We start from the raw sequence: 19,035 nt of genomic DNA, 5'->3' as shown, positions 1-19,035 counted from the left end.
CTGTCCAGTTTTCCTGGTACTACTTATTAAAGAGACTATCTTTTCTCTACCATTTATTCTTGCCTCCTGTGTCATAGATTAGTTTACTGTAGTGTGTGGTTTTATTTCTGGGCTTTCTATTCTATTCCATTACCCTGTCTTGATAAAAGTACTCAACAAATTAAAAATAGAAGGGAACTTCCTCAACTATCCACAGCTAACATTATACACAACAGTGAAAGACTAAATAATTCCCCTTAAATCAGAAACAAGAAAGAAAAGGCTATCTCTTCTTTCCACTTCTATTTAACATTGTGGTTACATTTAGGGCAGTTAGGCAAGAAAATAAGTAAAAGCATCTAGATTAGAAAGGAGGAAGTAAAACTATATCTATTTGCAGATGACATGATCTTATATATCAAAAATCCTAAGGAATCCACTAAGAAGTATTCATACTAATAAAAGATACAAGAAGGTTACAGGATATAAGATCAATATACAAACATCAATTTTATTTCTATAGACTAGCAATGATAATGCTGAAAATATAATTAATAAAATAACTCCATTTATAATATCATCAAAAAGGACACATTAGGTATAAATTTAGCAAAAGAAGTGCAAGACTTGTACACTGAATATCACAAAACATTGTTGAAAATAACTAAAGACTTAAATAAATGGAAAGCCATCCCATGTTCGTGGTTCAGAAGACTTAGTATTGCTAAGACAGTGATACTCCTCAAACTGATTCACAGTTCCAGCATAATCTCTACCAAAATCCGAGCTGGCTTTTGAGGAAACTGACAAACCCATTCTAAAATTCATATAGAATTTAAAAATAATCTTGAAAAAGCAGAACAAAGTTGGAGGACTCATACTTTGCGATTTCAAAACTCAGTACAAAACTACCCAAATCAAGACAATGTCGCCCAAGCACAGACACAGAATAAACTGAGTGTCTAGAAACAAACCCTTACATTTATGATCAGTTGATTTCTGACAAATGTGCCAAGACATAACAGGGAAAGAATCATTTTTTCAAGAAATGGTACAATTGCTTTGGCAAACAGGCTTACATTTCCTCAAAATGTTGACTATAGCATTATCCTATAAGCCAGAAATTCAACTCTTAGGTGTATACTGAGAGAAATGAAAACATACAGACACACAAAAAATATTACATGAATGTTCATAGAAGTATTACTCATGATAGGCAAAAAGTGGAAACAGTCCAAGTGTCCATCAACTAGTGGATGGAAAGCAAAATGTGGCCTATCGATGCAATGAGATATTATTCCTCAGTAAAAAGGAGTAAAGTACTGATACACTCTATAAGATGGATAAGTCTAGAAAACATGCCAAATGAAAGAAAGCCATCCATCACAAAATATCACATACTGCATGGTTCAATTTATAATGTGTTTGTCATGGGAAAGGGCGTTGGGAAATTGGGTGGAAGGTGACAACTAATGGGTACTAGATTTCTTTTATATTATTCACTCAGTTGTGTCTGACTCTTTGCCATCCCCTGGACTGTAGCCCACCAGGCTCCTCTGTCCATGAAATTCTCCAGGCAAGAATACTGGAGTGAGTTAGCCCTTCCCTTCTGCAGGGCATCTTCCCAACCCTGGGATTGAAGCTGGGTCTTCCACACTGAAGGAAGGTTCTTTACCATCTGAGCCACCAGGGAAGTCCCTAATTTCTTATAGAAGGGGATAAATATTTTAAAATTAAGTGATGATGATTGGATATCCCTGTAAATATGTTAAGCAACACTGAATTTATACTTTAAATGGGTGAATTGTATAGCATGTGAATTATATTTTAATAAAGCTGTTTTTAACATACTTCCTGACCAGTCTGGCTGGCCTTTTGAAAAGATGCCTTATTCCTCATCCCTTGGTCATGACTTTTGCCTGCCTCTTCCCATCAACCATGATATGTCCTCACAAGAAGACACAGCTGGGTCCTGGCCACCCAAAACTCCCTGTATGCTGTATGCTACCAGCATGAACTCCCTGTAAGAAAAGCATGGACTCCAGCAGCAAGCTGCCAGTGTTGAAATCTCTCCTGTCTACTTCTTAGCTTTTGATGTTTATTAAACTTTATTTTCACTTCATGCTTCCAATTAACCCTATGATGGAATAATTGTTATACTTGCCTTGTAGCCCTTGGGGATAATTAGAGCAGTTAATGGGCTTCCCTGGTAGCTCAGATGGTAAAGAATCTGCCTGCAGTACAGGAGACCTGGGTTCTATCCCTGAGTCAGGAAGATCCCCTGGAGAAGGGAATGGCAACCCACTCCAGTACTCTTGCCTGGAGAATTCCATGGAGAGACAAAGCGGTCGCAAAGAGTTGGACACAACTGAGTGACTATTACTGCACTTCTCAGAGCAGTTAATACCTAGAGGGTGTGAAGCACTTTGACAGGTACTAGTACTGGTACTCAGGAGAAGGCAACGGCACCCCACTCCAGTACTCTTGCTGGAAAATCCCATGGACAGAGGAGCCTGGTAGGCTGCAGTCCATGGGGTCACTAAGAGTCGGACACGACTGAGCAACTTCACTTTCACTTTTCACTCTCATGCATTGGAGAAGGAAATGGCAACCCACTCCAGTGTTCTTGCCCGGAGACTCCCAGGGACGGGGGAGCCTGGTGGGCTGCAATCTATGGGGTCGCACAGAGTCAGACACGACTGAAGCGACTTAGCAGCAGCAGCAGCAGCAGTGCTGGTACTCAGTTCAGTTCAGTTCAGTCGCTCAGTCGTGTCCAACTCTTTGCGACCCCATGAATCGCAGCACGCCAGGCCTCCCTGTCCATCACCAACTCCTGGAGTTTACTCAAACTCATGCCCATCGAGTCAGTGATGCCATCAGCCATCTCAACCTCTGTCGTCCCCTTCTCCTCCTGCCCCCGATCCCTCCCAGCACCAGGGTCTTTTCCAATGAGTCAACTCTTTGCATGAGGTGGCCAAAGTATTGGAGTTTCAGATTCAGCATCAGTCAGGAGGGTCCAGACTTCTCACTCGGTAATAATTAGTGATGTCGAACATCTTTTTGTATGCCTGTTGGCCATTTGTATGCTTTCTTTGAAGGAATGTCTGTCTTCAGTCTCACCATCCTAAACATGCCTGATCTCGTCTGGAAAAATGTCTGTTTAGGTCTTTTGTCCATTTTTTTGATTGGATCATTTAAAATATTTATTGTTGTTGAGCTGTATGAATTTTTTTGTATATTTTGAAAATTAATCCCTTGTTGATCACTTCATTTGCAAATGTTTTTTCCCATTTTGTAGGTTGTCTTTTTGTTTTATTTACAATTTCCTTTGCTGAACAAGGGGCTTGCCTGATAGCTCAGTTGGTAAAGAATCCACCTGCAATGCAGGAGACTCCAGTTCGATTCCTGGGTTGGGAAAATCCCCTGGAGAAGGGATAGGCTACCCTCTCCAGTACTCTTGGGCTTCCCTTGTGGTTCAGCTGGTTAGGAATCTCCCTGCAATGCGGGAGACCTGGGTTCAATCTCTGGGTTGGGAAAATCCCCAGGTGAAGGGAAAGGCTACCCATTCCAGTATTCTGGCCTGGAGAATTCCATGGACTAGTATAGTCCATAGGGTCACAAAGAGTCAGTATGACTGAGTCACTTTCACTTGCTGAACAAAAGCTTTTAAGGTTGATTAAGTTGGGTGTGCTTTGCGTTTTTTGAGGGAAGTTTATTTTATTTACTTCTCCTACACAAGTGAGAGTCCCGGTCAAGTGTCCTCACACTCCTTGCCTCCCCCTTCTTCCCTGTGCTCTTCTCCCTGCAAAGAACAGCAGGAGCGTTAGAATTAGTTGGAGACAGAAAGATAGAAACAATGAGAAGTGTGTTTTTCTTGCCCAGTGAACTGGCCTTCCAACTAGCAGTGAAAACCTCTGTAAAGTTAAACTTGTTTTGATAGTGATTACTTCTCGTGGATCCACTGAGTAAGTGGAGCCAGTAACATAGCAGAGAGATGTTATCTGTTACTATCTTGAAGATCCAGCAAGTTTCCCTAGGAGGAGAGGAGATCGAATTAATCCAAGGCTTTGGGTTCTTATTTATGAAGATGAGGTTAAATTTTCATTCACTTTCTGTTACGTGTATGAAGGTTTGAAAAGTGTGTGTAATATGTGAGAAACGTGTCGACCATACAGAAAAGAAGATAAAATGGTATAACAAACACTGTATACCCATTGTGTAGGTTAACAACTGGCCACATTTTGCTTCTTCCGTGTTTTTATTACAAACTATTTTCTTTTATTCACTTTTAAAATTGAAGTGGAGTTGGTGTATAATGTCATGTTAGTTTCAGGTATAGTATACAGTGATTTAGGGCTGCCTCAGCGGCTAGAGGTAAAAGAATCTGCCTGCAAAGCAGGCAATGAAGATTTGATCCCTGGGTTGGGAAGATCCCCTGGAGGAGGTCATGGAACCTGCTCTAGTATTCCTGCTTGGGAAATCCCATGGACAGAGGAGCCTGGCGGGCCAGAGTCCACAGTGCCGCAGAGTCAGAAATGACTGAAGTGACTTCGAACGCAAGCATGCATGCAGTGTTCTAACATTTGCGCACATTAGGAAATGATCACCACAGTAAACGTACTAACCATCTGTCCCTGTACAAAGCTACTATCATATTATTGACCATTGTAATATAAAATTACAGATATTGTGACATTTCACTTCTAATTTCTCAGTGTGTATATTTTTTTAAAAATAGTGACATTTTCTTAAATAAAAGCAAGTTTCACTTGACTAAAACTTTTGAGGTTAAAACTGGAGAGATTTCCGGACCACAAAGCTTTCATTATTATTTCCATCACTCTTTCCCTTACTGGCAGGAGAGGAAGGAAAAGCATGAACCTGTTAGAACTGGGCCAAATACCAGCCAAGACTCTTTTTGGGTGTTTCCAGAAAGTTTCTGACATCAGAAAGCAAAAGTCTCTCTAATTCTAAACTATTGACAAAGACTGTGGTCAAGTTAGGCCAAAAGTCAAAACTCTCCTCATTGAAAGCTGCAGTGGAGAGATTTGGCTAAATACCAGTAGCTTTTTCTTAATTAAGAATCTCAGTCAACATGTTGGAAGTTTCGAATACAGAAAGAAAGGAGGGGAGTATAGAAAAGAGGCAAGCAATGATAAGAGGAAGATTAGAAGAGAGAAGAAAAGAAACAGATAGTCTTATAAACCCCAACTCAGATACCACAATCAAGGCATCTCTTTCTTCAACCTGCATATATCCCTTTTAAAAAAAGGTTTTGGGTGTTTTTGTTTTATTATTTAGCCATCCCAACTCAGATACCACAATCAAGGCATCTCTTTCTTTTATCTGCATATATCCCCTTTTTTCAAAAAGGTTTTGTGTGTTTTTGCTATTTTATTATTTAGCATTTAGGATCTTTAGTTGCAACATGCAGGACCTAGTTCCCTGATCAGGGATGGAACCCAGGACCACCGCATTGGGAATGTGGAGTCTTAGCCACTGAACCACCAGGGAAGTCCCTTTCCTGCGTCGCTTTCTATTTTAACATCCATGACTTACTAGGATAAAATCAAATATGCTTTAAGCAGTTTATGAGAGAGAGACTCTGTGTGTGTGTGTGTATATGTGTGTGTGTGTGTGTGTGTGTGTCCAGTGGTTGGGGCACGAACGGAAAGAAAAAAATTTGCAGTAGTTAAGTAGAGATTGCTTATCATAGTGACAACTTTTCAGCAACAATAAAATATGATATTGTTACTAGAAGACTTGCTTATTCTCTGTTTCTGAATCTGAAGCTTCAGACAGTAGACTAGTTCTATATTAATAGTAGAAAAAGCCTATAAAATTATATATGTCAGCCCCATTTTCTGTATGAGTGAGTGAGTGACAGTCGGTCAGTCATGTCTGACTCTTTGCGACCTCAGGACTGTAGCCCTCCAGGCTCTTCTGTCCATGGAATTCTCCAGGCAAGAATACTGGAGGGGGTTGCCATTTCCTTCTCCCATTTTCTGTCTATAAGGAACCAAAGTTCCAGAAGTCTTAGGTGGCTCATCTGAAAGGGTCTCTAGGAGAAAAATGTAGTTTCTAGAATGGCCAATATGTCTCCACTTTAGATTTACATTGCTCCAGAATGCTGACCGCCTATCCTAGGAAGGAATGACAGGATGGCCATTTCCTCCACAGGACCTAACCCCTGTGTCCTGCTTCTTAAACTGCATCCACCTCCATCAGGCATTTTCAAGGTCTTCACCAAAGTTCTCTGCCATTGTGTTCACTGGCCCAAAGCCAGCAAACGAACATTTGAACTTCTGTCCCTCCTTGTGAGGATTTCTAGCCCTTCAGGGAACCAACAACCTGGCCTTCATTACACTATCACATTTCCAGGAAAAAAAATTTTTTTTGAAAACTGTTCCAATAGTGGCGCTCACATCGATAAGGCACAAGTCGAACTTTAAAATTCAGTGAAACAGTGAGAGGGTTTTTAAAGGTTATCATATGAGGAAGCATGCCCTTTCTTGACTTCCCTAGAAAAACACAAATCTTGGCTTGTGGGGCGGACAGAACATGGTCACTTACCGGTATTATCAGTTGTGAAAACAAATGTCAACCTTCTGCTTCTCTTCCAGTCAGCTCCTTTTCATCAGGGCCAAAAAGAGCATTCTAGAAAGACTAAAACTATCCACCTGCTTAAAAGGAGACAGATCCAAGAACACAGCGGAATTCCTAAATCTTTGGGAGTGAAAATGCATTGCTCTGTTTTTTGTCTATCCAGCTAATTTTCACTGTAACAAGTTTAGTCATCTTCTCTAACCTCTTCCCAAAGATCTTAAAGATCAAAGATGCAGTTGAGATGTGGGCAAGACAGTTATTTCAGGTACAGAATTTCATCAGCATTAAGAATTTTTTAAAAATGAATGGTTTATATAGATACATTAGAGAAAAATGTGTTCAGAATACATAGTAAACACCAAATAAATGGTAAGAAGCCTGTTTTTGCTGCAAGTCCTCCTATTTATCTGACTTAAGTTGGGAATACATACTAAATTCTTTACTTCTAAAATAAGAACCAGGTCTAAAGGAAAAAGGCTACAGTAGATTTTATCTTTTTTCCTTACTCCAGGACCGTTGTTCAGTCGCTAAGTCATGTCCAAATCTTTGCAGCCCCGTGGACTGCAGCATGCCAGGCTTCCCTGTCCTTCACTATCTCCCGGAGTTTACTCAAATTCATATCCATTGAGTCAATGATGCCATCCAACCACCTCATCCTCTGTCGTTCCCTTCTCCTCCTGCCCTCAACCTTTCCCAGTTCAGGGTCTTTTACTTCAGGATAAAAAAGTGAAAATACAAATAATACTTAAATCATGTTTTTCTTTGTGGGTACAATGGCAAAACACACCCTCTTGGCAAATAGGCAGGTAATATAACCCACCCTTAAAACCTCAGATACTACTGTTGCCAGTTTGACTATATGAATAAAAACCTCTGACTTTTTATCACCAACTATCCTAAGGAAATAATCAGACAAAAGGATAAGAATATGCATATAAGTATAATAATATCAGACAAACATATAAGAATATGCACCACAGCTTTCTTTATGATGTTAAAAAGTCAACACAACCTAAAAGTAAATAAAATAAGGATCTGTGAAATAGTTATCATATCCCTACAGTAAACAAAACGGTACCCTCAGGACTGATGTTGGAAAGACGGTCTAAGAGCGGAGGTAACGTGGCATGCTATAGAGCAAAGGCTTTAGATGCAGACAGACCGGAATCAAGTCTTGCTCTGCCGTTGACCAATGGCTGTCCTGGGGCAATTTACTGGGCCTCGTTCAGACCTTCAGTTCCTTCACATGTAGAATCATAGTGAAAATAGAGCTTTTAGCAGTGAGATTGTACGTAGAGATATTGAAGCTTAGAAGCACTATTGACTTCAAAAGACACTGCTAGGTGTTCCGGACTGAATGTTTGTGTCGCTCTAAATTTATAGTTGGAAACCAGAATCTCAGTGTCACGGTACTTGGACGTAGGACCTCGGGGAGATAATTAGGTCATGCAGGTGGGGTCCTCATGAATGCGATTGGTGTGTTTGTCAGAAGAGCCTAAGAGCTAGCTGTCTTTCCTCCAAGAGAGGATCAGAAGTTGACTCTCTACCTACAGTCCCAAAGAGGGCTGATTGTGGAACCTGATTGTGCTGGCATCCTGACCTTGGACTTCCTATCCTCCAGAACTTGAGAAAGGAATTTCTGTTGTTTATAAAACCACCCAGTCTCCGGTGCTTTGTTATAGCAGCCTGAACTAAGCTGTTAGGTTACAAAAAAAAAAATTACACTCGCACTCGGGTGAAAGATATATGGCTCAGTATATCCAACCAGTAGCCATGTATTTATTGAGCATTTAAATTACTGACAAGCACTTAGTTAGGAAAAGACATGGTAATAATGAGATTAAAAATTAGACAAACTCTGTGTCCATGGAGTCCAGTCTACTATCGGTGGCTGACTGTAACCAACTGAGTTTCAAACCCCAGCTCTGATACCAGAGAGGAAGGGGTCAAGAGAGTTTTCAATAGTAGGGTTTGATCTAGTCAAGAAGGGCAGGAAATGTTCCTAAGGAAACTGAAGTTTAGCGGAGATAGAAGGATGAAAATGTGATGATGAGCTGAGATGGAGGTGAAGGGCCAGCAGTGGTCTTAATGCTTCAGCGCATTCAGTATGGACAAAGCCCAGTGTTGCTGCAAACTTCAATTCACCCCCACCGGCTGCTGTGATTCTAGGACTGTCGGTCTATCTCTCTGTCCCAACGACCTCACCTATAAAATGGAAATAATAGATTTTTCTCATTTTTACCACTGTTGCTGTTGTTTAGTCACTAAGTTGTGTCCAACTCTTTGTGACCCCATGGACTGTAGCCCGCCAAGCTCCTCTGTCCATGGGGATTCTCCAGGCAAGAATACTGGAGTGGCTGCCATTTTCTTCTGCAGGGGACCTTCCCCACCCAGAGATCAAATCCACATCGCCTGCATTTATATGATTATGAGGATTAAATTAGGTCATATGAAAAGAGCTTAACACAGTGCCTAACATATGGCAAATATTCAATCAATGCTAGATAATACTAAAGAAAAAGGAATGAACTCCAAGTGCAAAGAAAGAAAAGCATCCAGGTACAAAGCGCGGACAGCATGGACAAAGGCCCGTGATGAGAAAAGGAGAACGAAGGCAGTGTTGTATGCTCTGCTTTATTCTAAAAGCTGCTGGGAGTCCTTGAAGGTTTTCAGCTGGGGACTCCGTGGCTCCGTTACTGTCCCAGCCAGCCTCTGTGCTCCAGCCACACCTGCCAATCCTCACTCTCCGGACTTGTCACACGGGCTGTGCACTTGGAATTCGCTTTTCATAAACTATTCTTCCCACCTGTTTGCTCCCACCTCCTTCAGCTTTCATAGTCCCTTTCCTGACTCCACAAATAGACAAACTCTTGATTAGCGTCCCTGGTATGCACCCTCGCTTTGCCGGGTCGATGGCAGTCTCCCCCACCTACATATCCACAAGATGAGATACTGTCTGTTACTGAACATAAATGTGTCCCAAGCCATCAGCATAGTGATCGGCCTATAGCTCATGCTTATTTCACGCTGCATACTGAAAGAGAGAAAAGATGGGAGAAAAGGAGGAAGCTTAAAAATCGGAGAAAAACGGGGACTTCCCCAGCAGTCCAGTGCTTGAGGCTCTGCCCGACCACTACAGAGGGTGTAGGTTTGAACCCTAGTCAGGGAACTAAGATCCCACATGCCTTGCAGCACAGCCAAAAAGAAAAAATAAAAACACTTTTTTTTTAACTAGAGAAAAATAAAGCTGGGTGAAGAGGTGACAAGACCAGCTTAATTTTACTCTTGATTTTAATCTAAATATTTTAAAATCAATCACTTTAGCTGATTTTGAGTGGTACATCTAGATGTTCTAAAAACAGGGAAAACTGATGCAAAGTTCAAAAGAAAAATTTGAGCTAGAGAAATGTACAGTCTTCCCAGGTGGTGCTAGTGGTAAAGAACCTGCCTGCCAATGCAGGAGACATAAGAGATGCAGGTTCAATCCCTGGGTCGGGAAGCTCCCCTGGAGAAGGAAATGACAACACACTCTAGTAATCTTCCCTGGAAAGTTCCATGGACAAAGGAGCCTGGCGGGCTACAATCCATGGGTTGCAAAGAGTTGGACATGACTAAGCATAAACATACACATTAACTGTAAGTGCAGTTGTCCTGGGCAAGGGGTGCAGGGAGAAAATTAGATATAACATTGGTTGTTTAATCACTCAGATGTGTCCGAGTCTTTGCAACCCCATGGACTGCAGCCCGTCAGGCTCCTCTGTCCATAGGATTTCCCAGGCAAGAATATGAAGTGGGTTGCTGTTTCCTACTCGCAGATCTTCCCCAGTTCAGTTCAGTCGCTCAGTTGTGTCCAACTCTTTTAGACCCCATGGATTGAGCACACCAGGTTTCCCTCTCCTTCACCAACTCCCAGAGATTGCTCAAACTTATGTCCATCAGGTCGGTGATGCCATCCAACCATCTCATCCTCTGTCATCCCCATCTCCTCGTGCCTTCAATCTATCCCAACATCAGGGTATTTTTCAATGAGTCAGTTCTTCGCATCAGGTGGCCAAAGTATTAGAGTTTCAGCTTCAGCCTCAGTCCTTCCAATGAATACTCAGGACTGATTTCCTTTAGGATGGACTGGTTGGATCTCCTTGCAGTCCAAGAGACTCTCAAGAGTCTTTTCCAACACCACAGTTTAAAAGCATCAGTTCTTCGGCATCCTAGAGTGGGCAGTCAAGCCGGCGGATCTTCCCCACCCAGGGATGAAACCTGAGTCTCCTGCAAGTCTTTACCACTTTACCACTGAGCCCCTGGGGAAGCCCAGATATAATACACATCAGTTCAGTTCAGTTCAGTCCCTCAGTCATGTCCAACTCTTTGCAAACCCATGAATTGCAGCACACCAGGCCTCCCTGTCCATCACCAACTCTCGGAGTTTACTCAAACTCATGCCCATTGAGTCGGTGATGCCATCCAGCCATCTCATCCTCTGTCGTCCCCTTCTCCTCCTGCCCCCAATCCCTCCCAGCATCAGGGTCTTTCCCAATGAATCAACTCTTCACATGAGGTAGCCAAAGTATTGGAGTTTCAGGTTCAGCATCAGTCCTTCCAATGAACACCCAGGACTGATCTCCTTTAGGATGGACTGACTGGATCTCCTTGAAGTCCAAGGGACTCTCAAGAGTCTTCTCCAACACCATAGTTCAAAAACATCTATTTTTCAAGTTATATACAAAAAGGTAAATTCATTCCCAGCCAACAGTGAGCAATTTATGCTGTTTGGGGGGCTGCAAATGAAAGACAGAACTAGGGTTCATTCCAGGCCTGGCTCTTTCCTTTTCTTGCTGTGTCATCTTGAGTAAATTATATCACCCCTCCAGGTCTCATCATCCTTAACTGTGATATGAGGAAAGGGGGAGGAATGGAGGGGATGGATTTGGGAATTATGTTTCTCCCCCCAGTTTTAGTTGTTATGACTCCATCCTTATAGACTAAAAGGTCTTCAGCCTTTTTGGCACCAGGGATCAGTTTCATGGAAGACAATTTTTCCATGGGTTGGGGGTAGGGGGGTAGTTTCAGGACAATTCAAGGGCATTACATTTACTGTAAACTCTATTTATATTATTATTACATCAACTCCACCTCAGTCCATCAGGCATTAGATCCTAGATGGTGGGGCCCCCAGGACTAACTGATGCCTGTCCTTCCTTTTCCCTGGAAAATAGTTGTTAAATGATATCTCCTGCCCCAAGAAAATTCTGTTTAAAAAGTCATTTTACATTACCTAATTCCCTATGAAATTGCTAATTGTTATCCAATTTAAAAGAAAATTGAGTTTATATTAGGTGTGCTTTTTAAGTAAAAAGGAAAAATTCCATTAGTTGTGTCCGACTCTTTTGCACCCTATGGATGGTAGTCCACCAGGCTCCTCTGTCCCTGGGATTCTCCAGGCAAGATACTGGAGTGAATAGCTATTCCCTTCTCCAGGGGATCTTCCTGACCCAGGGATCAAACCCAGGTCTCCTGCATTGCAGGCCTATTCTTTCCCTTCTGAGCCACCAGGGAAGAAAGCATTAATAACAAATAAGGAAAGAAAGCCTTAATAACTAGTTCACTGGTCACAGGTGAAGTTCACTTAGTGTCAGGTAGAACTACCTCAGAGCTGTTAAGTCACGTAGGAGCAGTGACTGAAAGACTGTCCTGCTTGTAGTAATTCAAACAGGTGAGGCTAGTGAGGGTTTTTTGCCTTTCTTGGAAGACAGTTTTGAGCCTGTATTGTTATAATGTATATGAAGAAATATGTCACTTTGGGAGAGTCATGAAGGCTATGCGCTGGGGACACTGGGCTTCTCTGAGAAGGTTCATTTGACTGGAAAGGGCTGTGGTTTGAACACCAGCTCAACCAGCTCAAAAACACCTGAGTGTTTTTGTGGGCATATTTGAATGCAATGCTGAAATCAGGTTTATTCCAGAAAAAAGATCTGAGGGATAATGATGAGGGATAAGTAATAAGGATCCCATGAAAGACCTTGAATTCCATCCATAGGTATTTAAAATGTATATGAGAGACTCGTGGGAATTTATGTGGTTCTGGAAATGGAAGGCTCCCCCCCCACACACACCTCTTTTCTCTAAATTGCAGAGTGTGGGCCACTTTCCAGCACATTCTCCACACCCATGAGGGAAAACAACCCACTCTGCGCAGAAACACCAAATCTGAGATGTTGTGAGAAGTCACTCAATTTAAACTCAGCCCTTCTCTGCATTGCTTGTTTTAGGAAATGTGCCTTGCCACCTCCTCAGCATCACCTGGAATTAAGAATTAGAGTGGGTGGAAAGGAGGAAAAATGGTCAGACTTGCTGAAACACCAAATCCCCATTTTTACCTGACAAAATGCTTATAGTATCAGAGTGAAAGTGACTCCAACACATGGGAGGGGCAGGGAGGGCACATACAACCATGGAGAATAGACCGCTTGGAGGGATGCCCATGGCAAACCCTCCCATTCCTCCTTACGAGTTGCCTCATGCTCCCTGGTGTAAGGATTCTCACAAGCAGAACAATAATGAAACACACTCCCAACCACCCAGGAAGGAAGCAGTGTAACTGTTACTATTATTACTATTCCTTTCACCATCCTGCTGCTGATTTGGGGGCGGGGAGGGTCTTCACCACATAGCTTGAAATATCTTAGCTCCCTGACCAAGGATCGAACCTGGGCTCTTGGCGGTGAAAGTGAGGAATCCCAGCCACTGGACAGCCAGGGAATTTTCAAGAGCTTCACACTTGAAGAACCATTTGAACTTTTCTTCTGGGAACTCTCTGGGGGTGGCTTGTGTGCTGCTGACGTTTGCAATCATTTCAGGATTCATTTTTATTGTATGTACTAATGTGCAATGTTGCATTTTTATTGTAGATACTAATTTTATTGTACTTAGTTATTAAGGTCAAAAATTATTGCACTTAATTTTTAAGTAAAGTAAATGTCTTTAAACTTTTCCTACAGGGAGGCTTGCTTTCTCTATCATCTATGTGGGTGATGCCCTCGTAATTACTAAAGCAGGCCCGGCATGCTGCAGTCCACGGGGTCACAAAGTCGGACACGACTGAGCGACTGAACTGAACCAAACTGAAATTACTAAACTAGGAAACAATTCTCAGTCATCTTTTTAGCCCTGAAGATGGTAAATACCTCCACCTCCTGATTCTCTCTGAGTTCCTCTCCTACATTTCTGACTGCTCTTTCTTGGGTTCGTTTGTTCTAATTTTGTTACTAGACTTTATTTTTTAGGTTTTATTTTACTTTAAAAAATTTATTTATTTTTGGCTGTACCGGATATTCATTGCTGTGCCGGCTTTTGTGTAGTTGCCACGAGTGGAGGCTAGTTGTGGGGCACGGGCTTCTCACTGCAGCTGCTTCTCTTACTGCAGAACACTGGCTCTAGGGCGTGCTGGCTTCAGGAGTCATAGCACGTGGGCTCAGTAATTGTGACGCCCGGGGTCTAGAGCACAGAGTCAGTAGTCGTGGTGCACAGGCTTAGCTGCTCCGAGGCATGTGGGATCTTTCCAGACAGAGATCGAACCCGTGTCTCCTCCCTGGCAGGCAGGTTCATTACTACTGAGCCACCAAGTGACCTGAACGTCGCTCAGTCGTGTCCGACTCTTTGTGATCCCATGGACCGTATGCATGCATGCTAAGTCGCTTCAGTCACGTCCGACTCTTTGTGACCCCATGGACTATAGCCCACAAGGTTCCTCTGTCCATGGGATTCTCCAGGCAAGAATATTGGAGTAGGTAGCCTTTCCTTTCTCCAGGGGATCTTCCAAACCCAGGGATTGAACCCATGTCTCCTGTACTGGCAGGCAGATTCTTTACCTCTGAGCCACTAGGGAAGCCCTATTTTTCACGTTTCAGATACACAACAAAGTTAAGCAGAAGGTGCAGAAATTTTCTACATCTCCCTCTGCCCCTGGGGCATCACAGCCTCCGCCTTGATCGGTGTCTCCACCAGAATGATACATTTGCTACAATGGATGAACCTACATTGACACGTCACAATCACCCAGAGTCCACAGTTTGGGTTCATTTTTTGTGCCATATATTCTAGAGGTTTGGATTGCCTGCCATTTCAGTAAACAAAGAATATTGCCCGCATCAAGCCATCAGTCACTGCAGCCTCCCCCAGTGGTGCACCCTGAGAGGAATTCAAGGCGGAGAAAAACAGGATGCCGGCCTCAGATAGTTAAGATGCGTATCAAAGGAATAATTTCAATGAACTCTGACTCTTAATCTTCCTGTACATGGAAAAGCAGTAAAATCATTAACTTGAGATGTCTGTTTTTGTGATTAGCGGCACTTTTTCCTTTTGATGTTTGGCTACTGTTGCTGCTCTGTATCTGCATTATCCAGGAGGGCAAACCCTACCCCAAGGTGGCTATTGTTGTTGTTTAGTCGCTCAGTCTTGTCCGATAGTCGCTCAGACCTCACGGACTGCAGCACGCAGGCTTCCCTGGCCTTCACTGTCTCCCAGAGTTGGCTCAGATTCATGTCCCTTGAGTTAGTGATGCCCTCCAACCATCTCATCCTCTGTTACTCCCTTCTCCTCTTGCCTTCAATCTTTCCCAACATCAGGGTCTTATCCAATGAGTCAGCTGTTCGCATCAGGTGGACGAGTATGGGAGCTTCAGCATCAGTCCTTCCAATGAATATTTAGGGGGTTGATTTCCTTTAGGATGGACTGGTTCAATCTCCTTGCAGTCCAAGGGACTCTCAAGAGTCTTCTCCTACACCACAGCTCAAAAGCATCAGTTCTTCAGCACTCAGTCTTCTTTATGGTTCAACTCTCCCAGCCATACAAGACTACTGGAAAAACCACAGCTTTGACTATTAAGAACTTCAAATGAGGCAAGTGTGACTGCAGAACTGGATTTTAAATTTAATGGAATTCAAATTTATATAGCCATGTGAATCTAGAGGCTACCATAATGGACAGCACAGTTCTAAAATATGGATTATTTTATATCCTATCCTAGTGCTTTCAAAAAGCTCTTTATCCATAGGATAAAGAGTTGACACAGCTTATCGACTGAACAACAATAACCAGGCTCCTCCATCCATGGGCTTCTCCAGGCAAGAGCCCTGGAGTGGGTTGCCATTTCCTTAGGGTGACAAAGAGTTGGACACGAGTGAGTGACTTTCACTTGACTGGATGACAATAACTGAGTGAATCAATTATTCACATAGGAGGGGACAGCATTTCTTTTAAAAAATGATTCCTTTTTTTGTGTGTGTATCTTTAGGGAGGAGCAAAAGAGACAGTTGTGGCAAGGGTGAGAAAAGAGGGTGCCAACAACTTCTCTTGTAAAACACCGCATCTGTTTTGTTACTGCCCAGAAAAACGTGCATGAGCTGTTGTTGCGTCCTTTCTCTTTGCTTGACTGGAGTATGGCTCTCACATTTTTGCCACTTTGACTTTCCTTTCTGGGTCCTCTGCCCCTCTCCCGCCATGGGCATTAAGCTTCCATCACCGTCACCAAGGAAACAGCAGAGACGCCTCATTCCTCACAGCTCTGCATATCTCAACTCTGGCTGCCTTTGTCCCTGAGCTAACTCGATTCTTCGTGTGCACACCGCTAAATCAACTGTCTTCTATACAGAACTTCATCCGTTATTCTATGTTTAAAAAAAAAAAAAAACCCACGCGTGTAACAATTTCTTCTCTTGGGAATACTGACCTGTCAATATTGTCGAATGCATCAGACATTTCTGGTCCCTCGGAGGAAATAGAAAAATTGCCTGTTTAGCCCTTGGACCCTGAACACTACAAGTGCAGGTCAATTTTAAAACACGCAACAGAGCATGCATAATGGGTTTCCCTTTTAAAAAGCACTGTAGACCAAAAATAAACCTGACAGAGGGCAGCTGTGGAGTTTTAAAATGTGGAAAACTCCACAGGCGACAGTTACATAACTGCAAAGAAACATGATAAATATTTCACACCGTTAGATGAACTTCTAACTCTAACACGGCAAAGGCAAAGAACACACAACACACCCTCAGCCTCCAAGAAGCACAGAGCTTCCGCTGAGAAGAGGCCAAGACGATTACTAAAATCTCAGTCCTGCCCGCCAGCTCGTCTTGATTGCTTTTTTTTTTTAAACCCCCCCCCCCTCCGCCCCCGCATCGCCCACGCCTTCGCCTCCAAGGCGGAGCCGACGAACCCCAAGTACCCGGAGCACCTCCCCGCGCAGCTTCGCGGGTTGGCCAGAAATTTCCCCCAAATCCCCACCCCTAGGCTGAAACCGCACCCCCCCCAAAGAAGTTTGGTGCCAAGGAGGGTAAGCGAGGAGTCGGAGCGCGGCGGGCGGAGCACCCCCAGCCAACCTCCGCCGCGCCCCACCCCCGCGCCCGCGGCCAGCGCCTCCCGCGCCCGGGCTCCGCGCCCCGGGGACAGCTGGCAGCCCCGCGCCGGGACCCGACACAAAGCCGATCAATCCCGGCGGCGCGGGGGCGGGGGACGCCCCGCCAGGGCTTCCCTTCCGCTCCTCGCCTGCCTCCTCCGGGCCCCTCATTAGGAGCCAGCCGGCATCTCGTCCGGCTCCCTCCGCCTCCCTGCCTCCACTCCAAAACAGAACTGCCCAGACCCCCGCAGGCCCCGGGCTAGACCAGAGCCGCCTCTGGGCTGCGCGCAGAGCGGGCGCCCCTGGAAGGGGGAAACTGACATCCCATCAGGGTCCGCCCCTCCGCGCCGCCGCGCGCCGCTCTCCGCTCCCGCGCCGAGGAGTCCGGTGACCCCCACCGCCGCCCCCGGCCGGCCTCCCGCGCTCCCGCCGCCGGGACCCTCAGCTTCGGAGGAGCCGCCAGCTCCCGACCCCACGAAGATGGCGAGGAGGAGCCGCCACCGCCTCCTGCTCCTCCTGCTGCGCTACCTGGTGGTCGCCCTGGACTGTAAGTTGCTGGGGAACCTCCGCCCTCCCAACCCGGTCCTGCTGAGACCAGCTGCCCCAGTCTTCAGCCCCTAGACCTGGTCCTGGCGGAGGACTGTCCCCGGGATCTCGGACGGCAAGGTCTGCCTCGGGGCATCTGACTTCACACCCAGGGAGCCCAGAATTGGGGGTGCCCGCTGGGGCGGGGGTGGTGGTGTGGGGAGTTCGGAGGTCTTCGGTTTATTCTAAATAATATCTGATTTGAACCAGATAGAGAAAATTAAGGGTCCACACCAGCAGGCTCTCATATTCTGGAAAAGTTGGGTTAAGTTTTTATAGACACGGGGACGTGAACAGAATACACAACTCACTAACTCCTCAGGAGATGCTAAGATCCCAAGATGGCATCATCACTCGGAGGCAGGGGCCGGCCACACTCTAAGTACCAGAGCTGGGGGGCAGTGTTAGAGTTCTCTTGGCGTCTGAAGGTCCCAGTTGTGGCGGTAATATGCAGTGCACTTTGGGGGCGCGGGGTGGGGGGGAATTCCTGGCTGCCGAGCTGGAGTTACTTTTATCCACTCCACCTGCACATCTACATTCGGTTAGAGAAGTCTGGTCTGGGCGCCCCGGTCAGCTGCTGTGTCCTCAGGGGACTTCCAACGGGATGATTGTTAGAAAGTTACAGAAGCTGGATGATCGAGTGGCGGGGGACGTCCCAAAGCCAATTTCACAGGATGGTTCTAAACAGGATTGTTATGAATACTGGGCTCAGAAGATTTAAAATCCTGGCAATATCTTCTATTACTTTGTTTTCCTCCCGTTAACTTTTTAGAAAAACGGAGGAAATTGCAATCGATCTTACGCACTTAGGCAACGAAGTTTTCCGTTTTCTTTGGTTTTTCCTTTTTAGGTTTTTCTTTCTTTTTCGTCTCCTTTTATTTATTTTTTAATGGGATGGATTATTATTGTTGCTATTCAAGTTCTGGCAATAGAATACTTAAAATAACCTGCAGGATGAGTGTTTAATAGCATAATACAATGACTTTAATCTCACATCCTCATTGCCTGAGTTGCTCAGCTCAACCTGATGTGAGTTTTTGTCCCTTATTGGTGAAGAAGGTGCAAGCTGTCTCAGTGAAGGGATGTCTGACCTATATATAGAAAATCAAACCAGAAAGTGGAGGCTTCACAATAAAACCATTATGCGATTTTGAAATATCAATTGGTGTCATGTTGAGCACACAGAAAAATCACTAATGCCAAAAGGCAACAAAGAGACAGGCTGGAGGAATTGTAACAAAACCACCAGGATAATTATATATTTCACTGACAGTCTTAAATTTCAAGTCAAAGGATTGACTTTAGAGTGATCAGTAATTCAAAACAGAGAAAATGGTTTTACTCTGGTATTCCTATACAGTAATCAAAATAGAAATAGTACACCCTAAATTTGAAATTGGAGTTAAGAAATAACCCAGAGGCAAACACAGGCTTAGATGAATAAGCAAAATAAGCTCTTTTACAAGCTTTGAGTA

The 19,035-nt window shown here is 44.2% G+C and overlaps 1 protein-coding gene across 1 annotated transcript in view; it reads left to right on the top strand.

The window, feature by feature from the left end:
- Positions 1 to 17,298: 17,298 nt before the first annotated feature.
- The window catches only part of JAM2 (junctional adhesion molecule 2), an 85,000-nt gene continuing 83,263 nt past the window's right edge, over positions 17,299 to 19,035 (top strand). The window contains exon 1 of the mRNA XM_043448945.1: positions 17,299 to 17,522. Coding sequence (XP_043304880.1) covers positions 17,456 to 17,522 — 67 coding nt within the window. The 5' untranslated portion in view covers positions 17,299 to 17,455. The remainder of the gene's footprint in view (positions 17,523 to 19,035) is intronic.

The sequence above is a fragment of the Cervus canadensis genome, chromosome 27, assembly GCF_019320065.1.
Source record: "Cervus canadensis isolate Bull #8, Minnesota chromosome 27, ASM1932006v1, whole genome shotgun sequence".
Lineage (NCBI taxonomy): Eukaryota > Metazoa > Chordata > Mammalia > Artiodactyla > Cervidae > Cervus > Cervus canadensis.
This window is presented reverse-complemented; position numbering and strand designations above follow the sequence as displayed.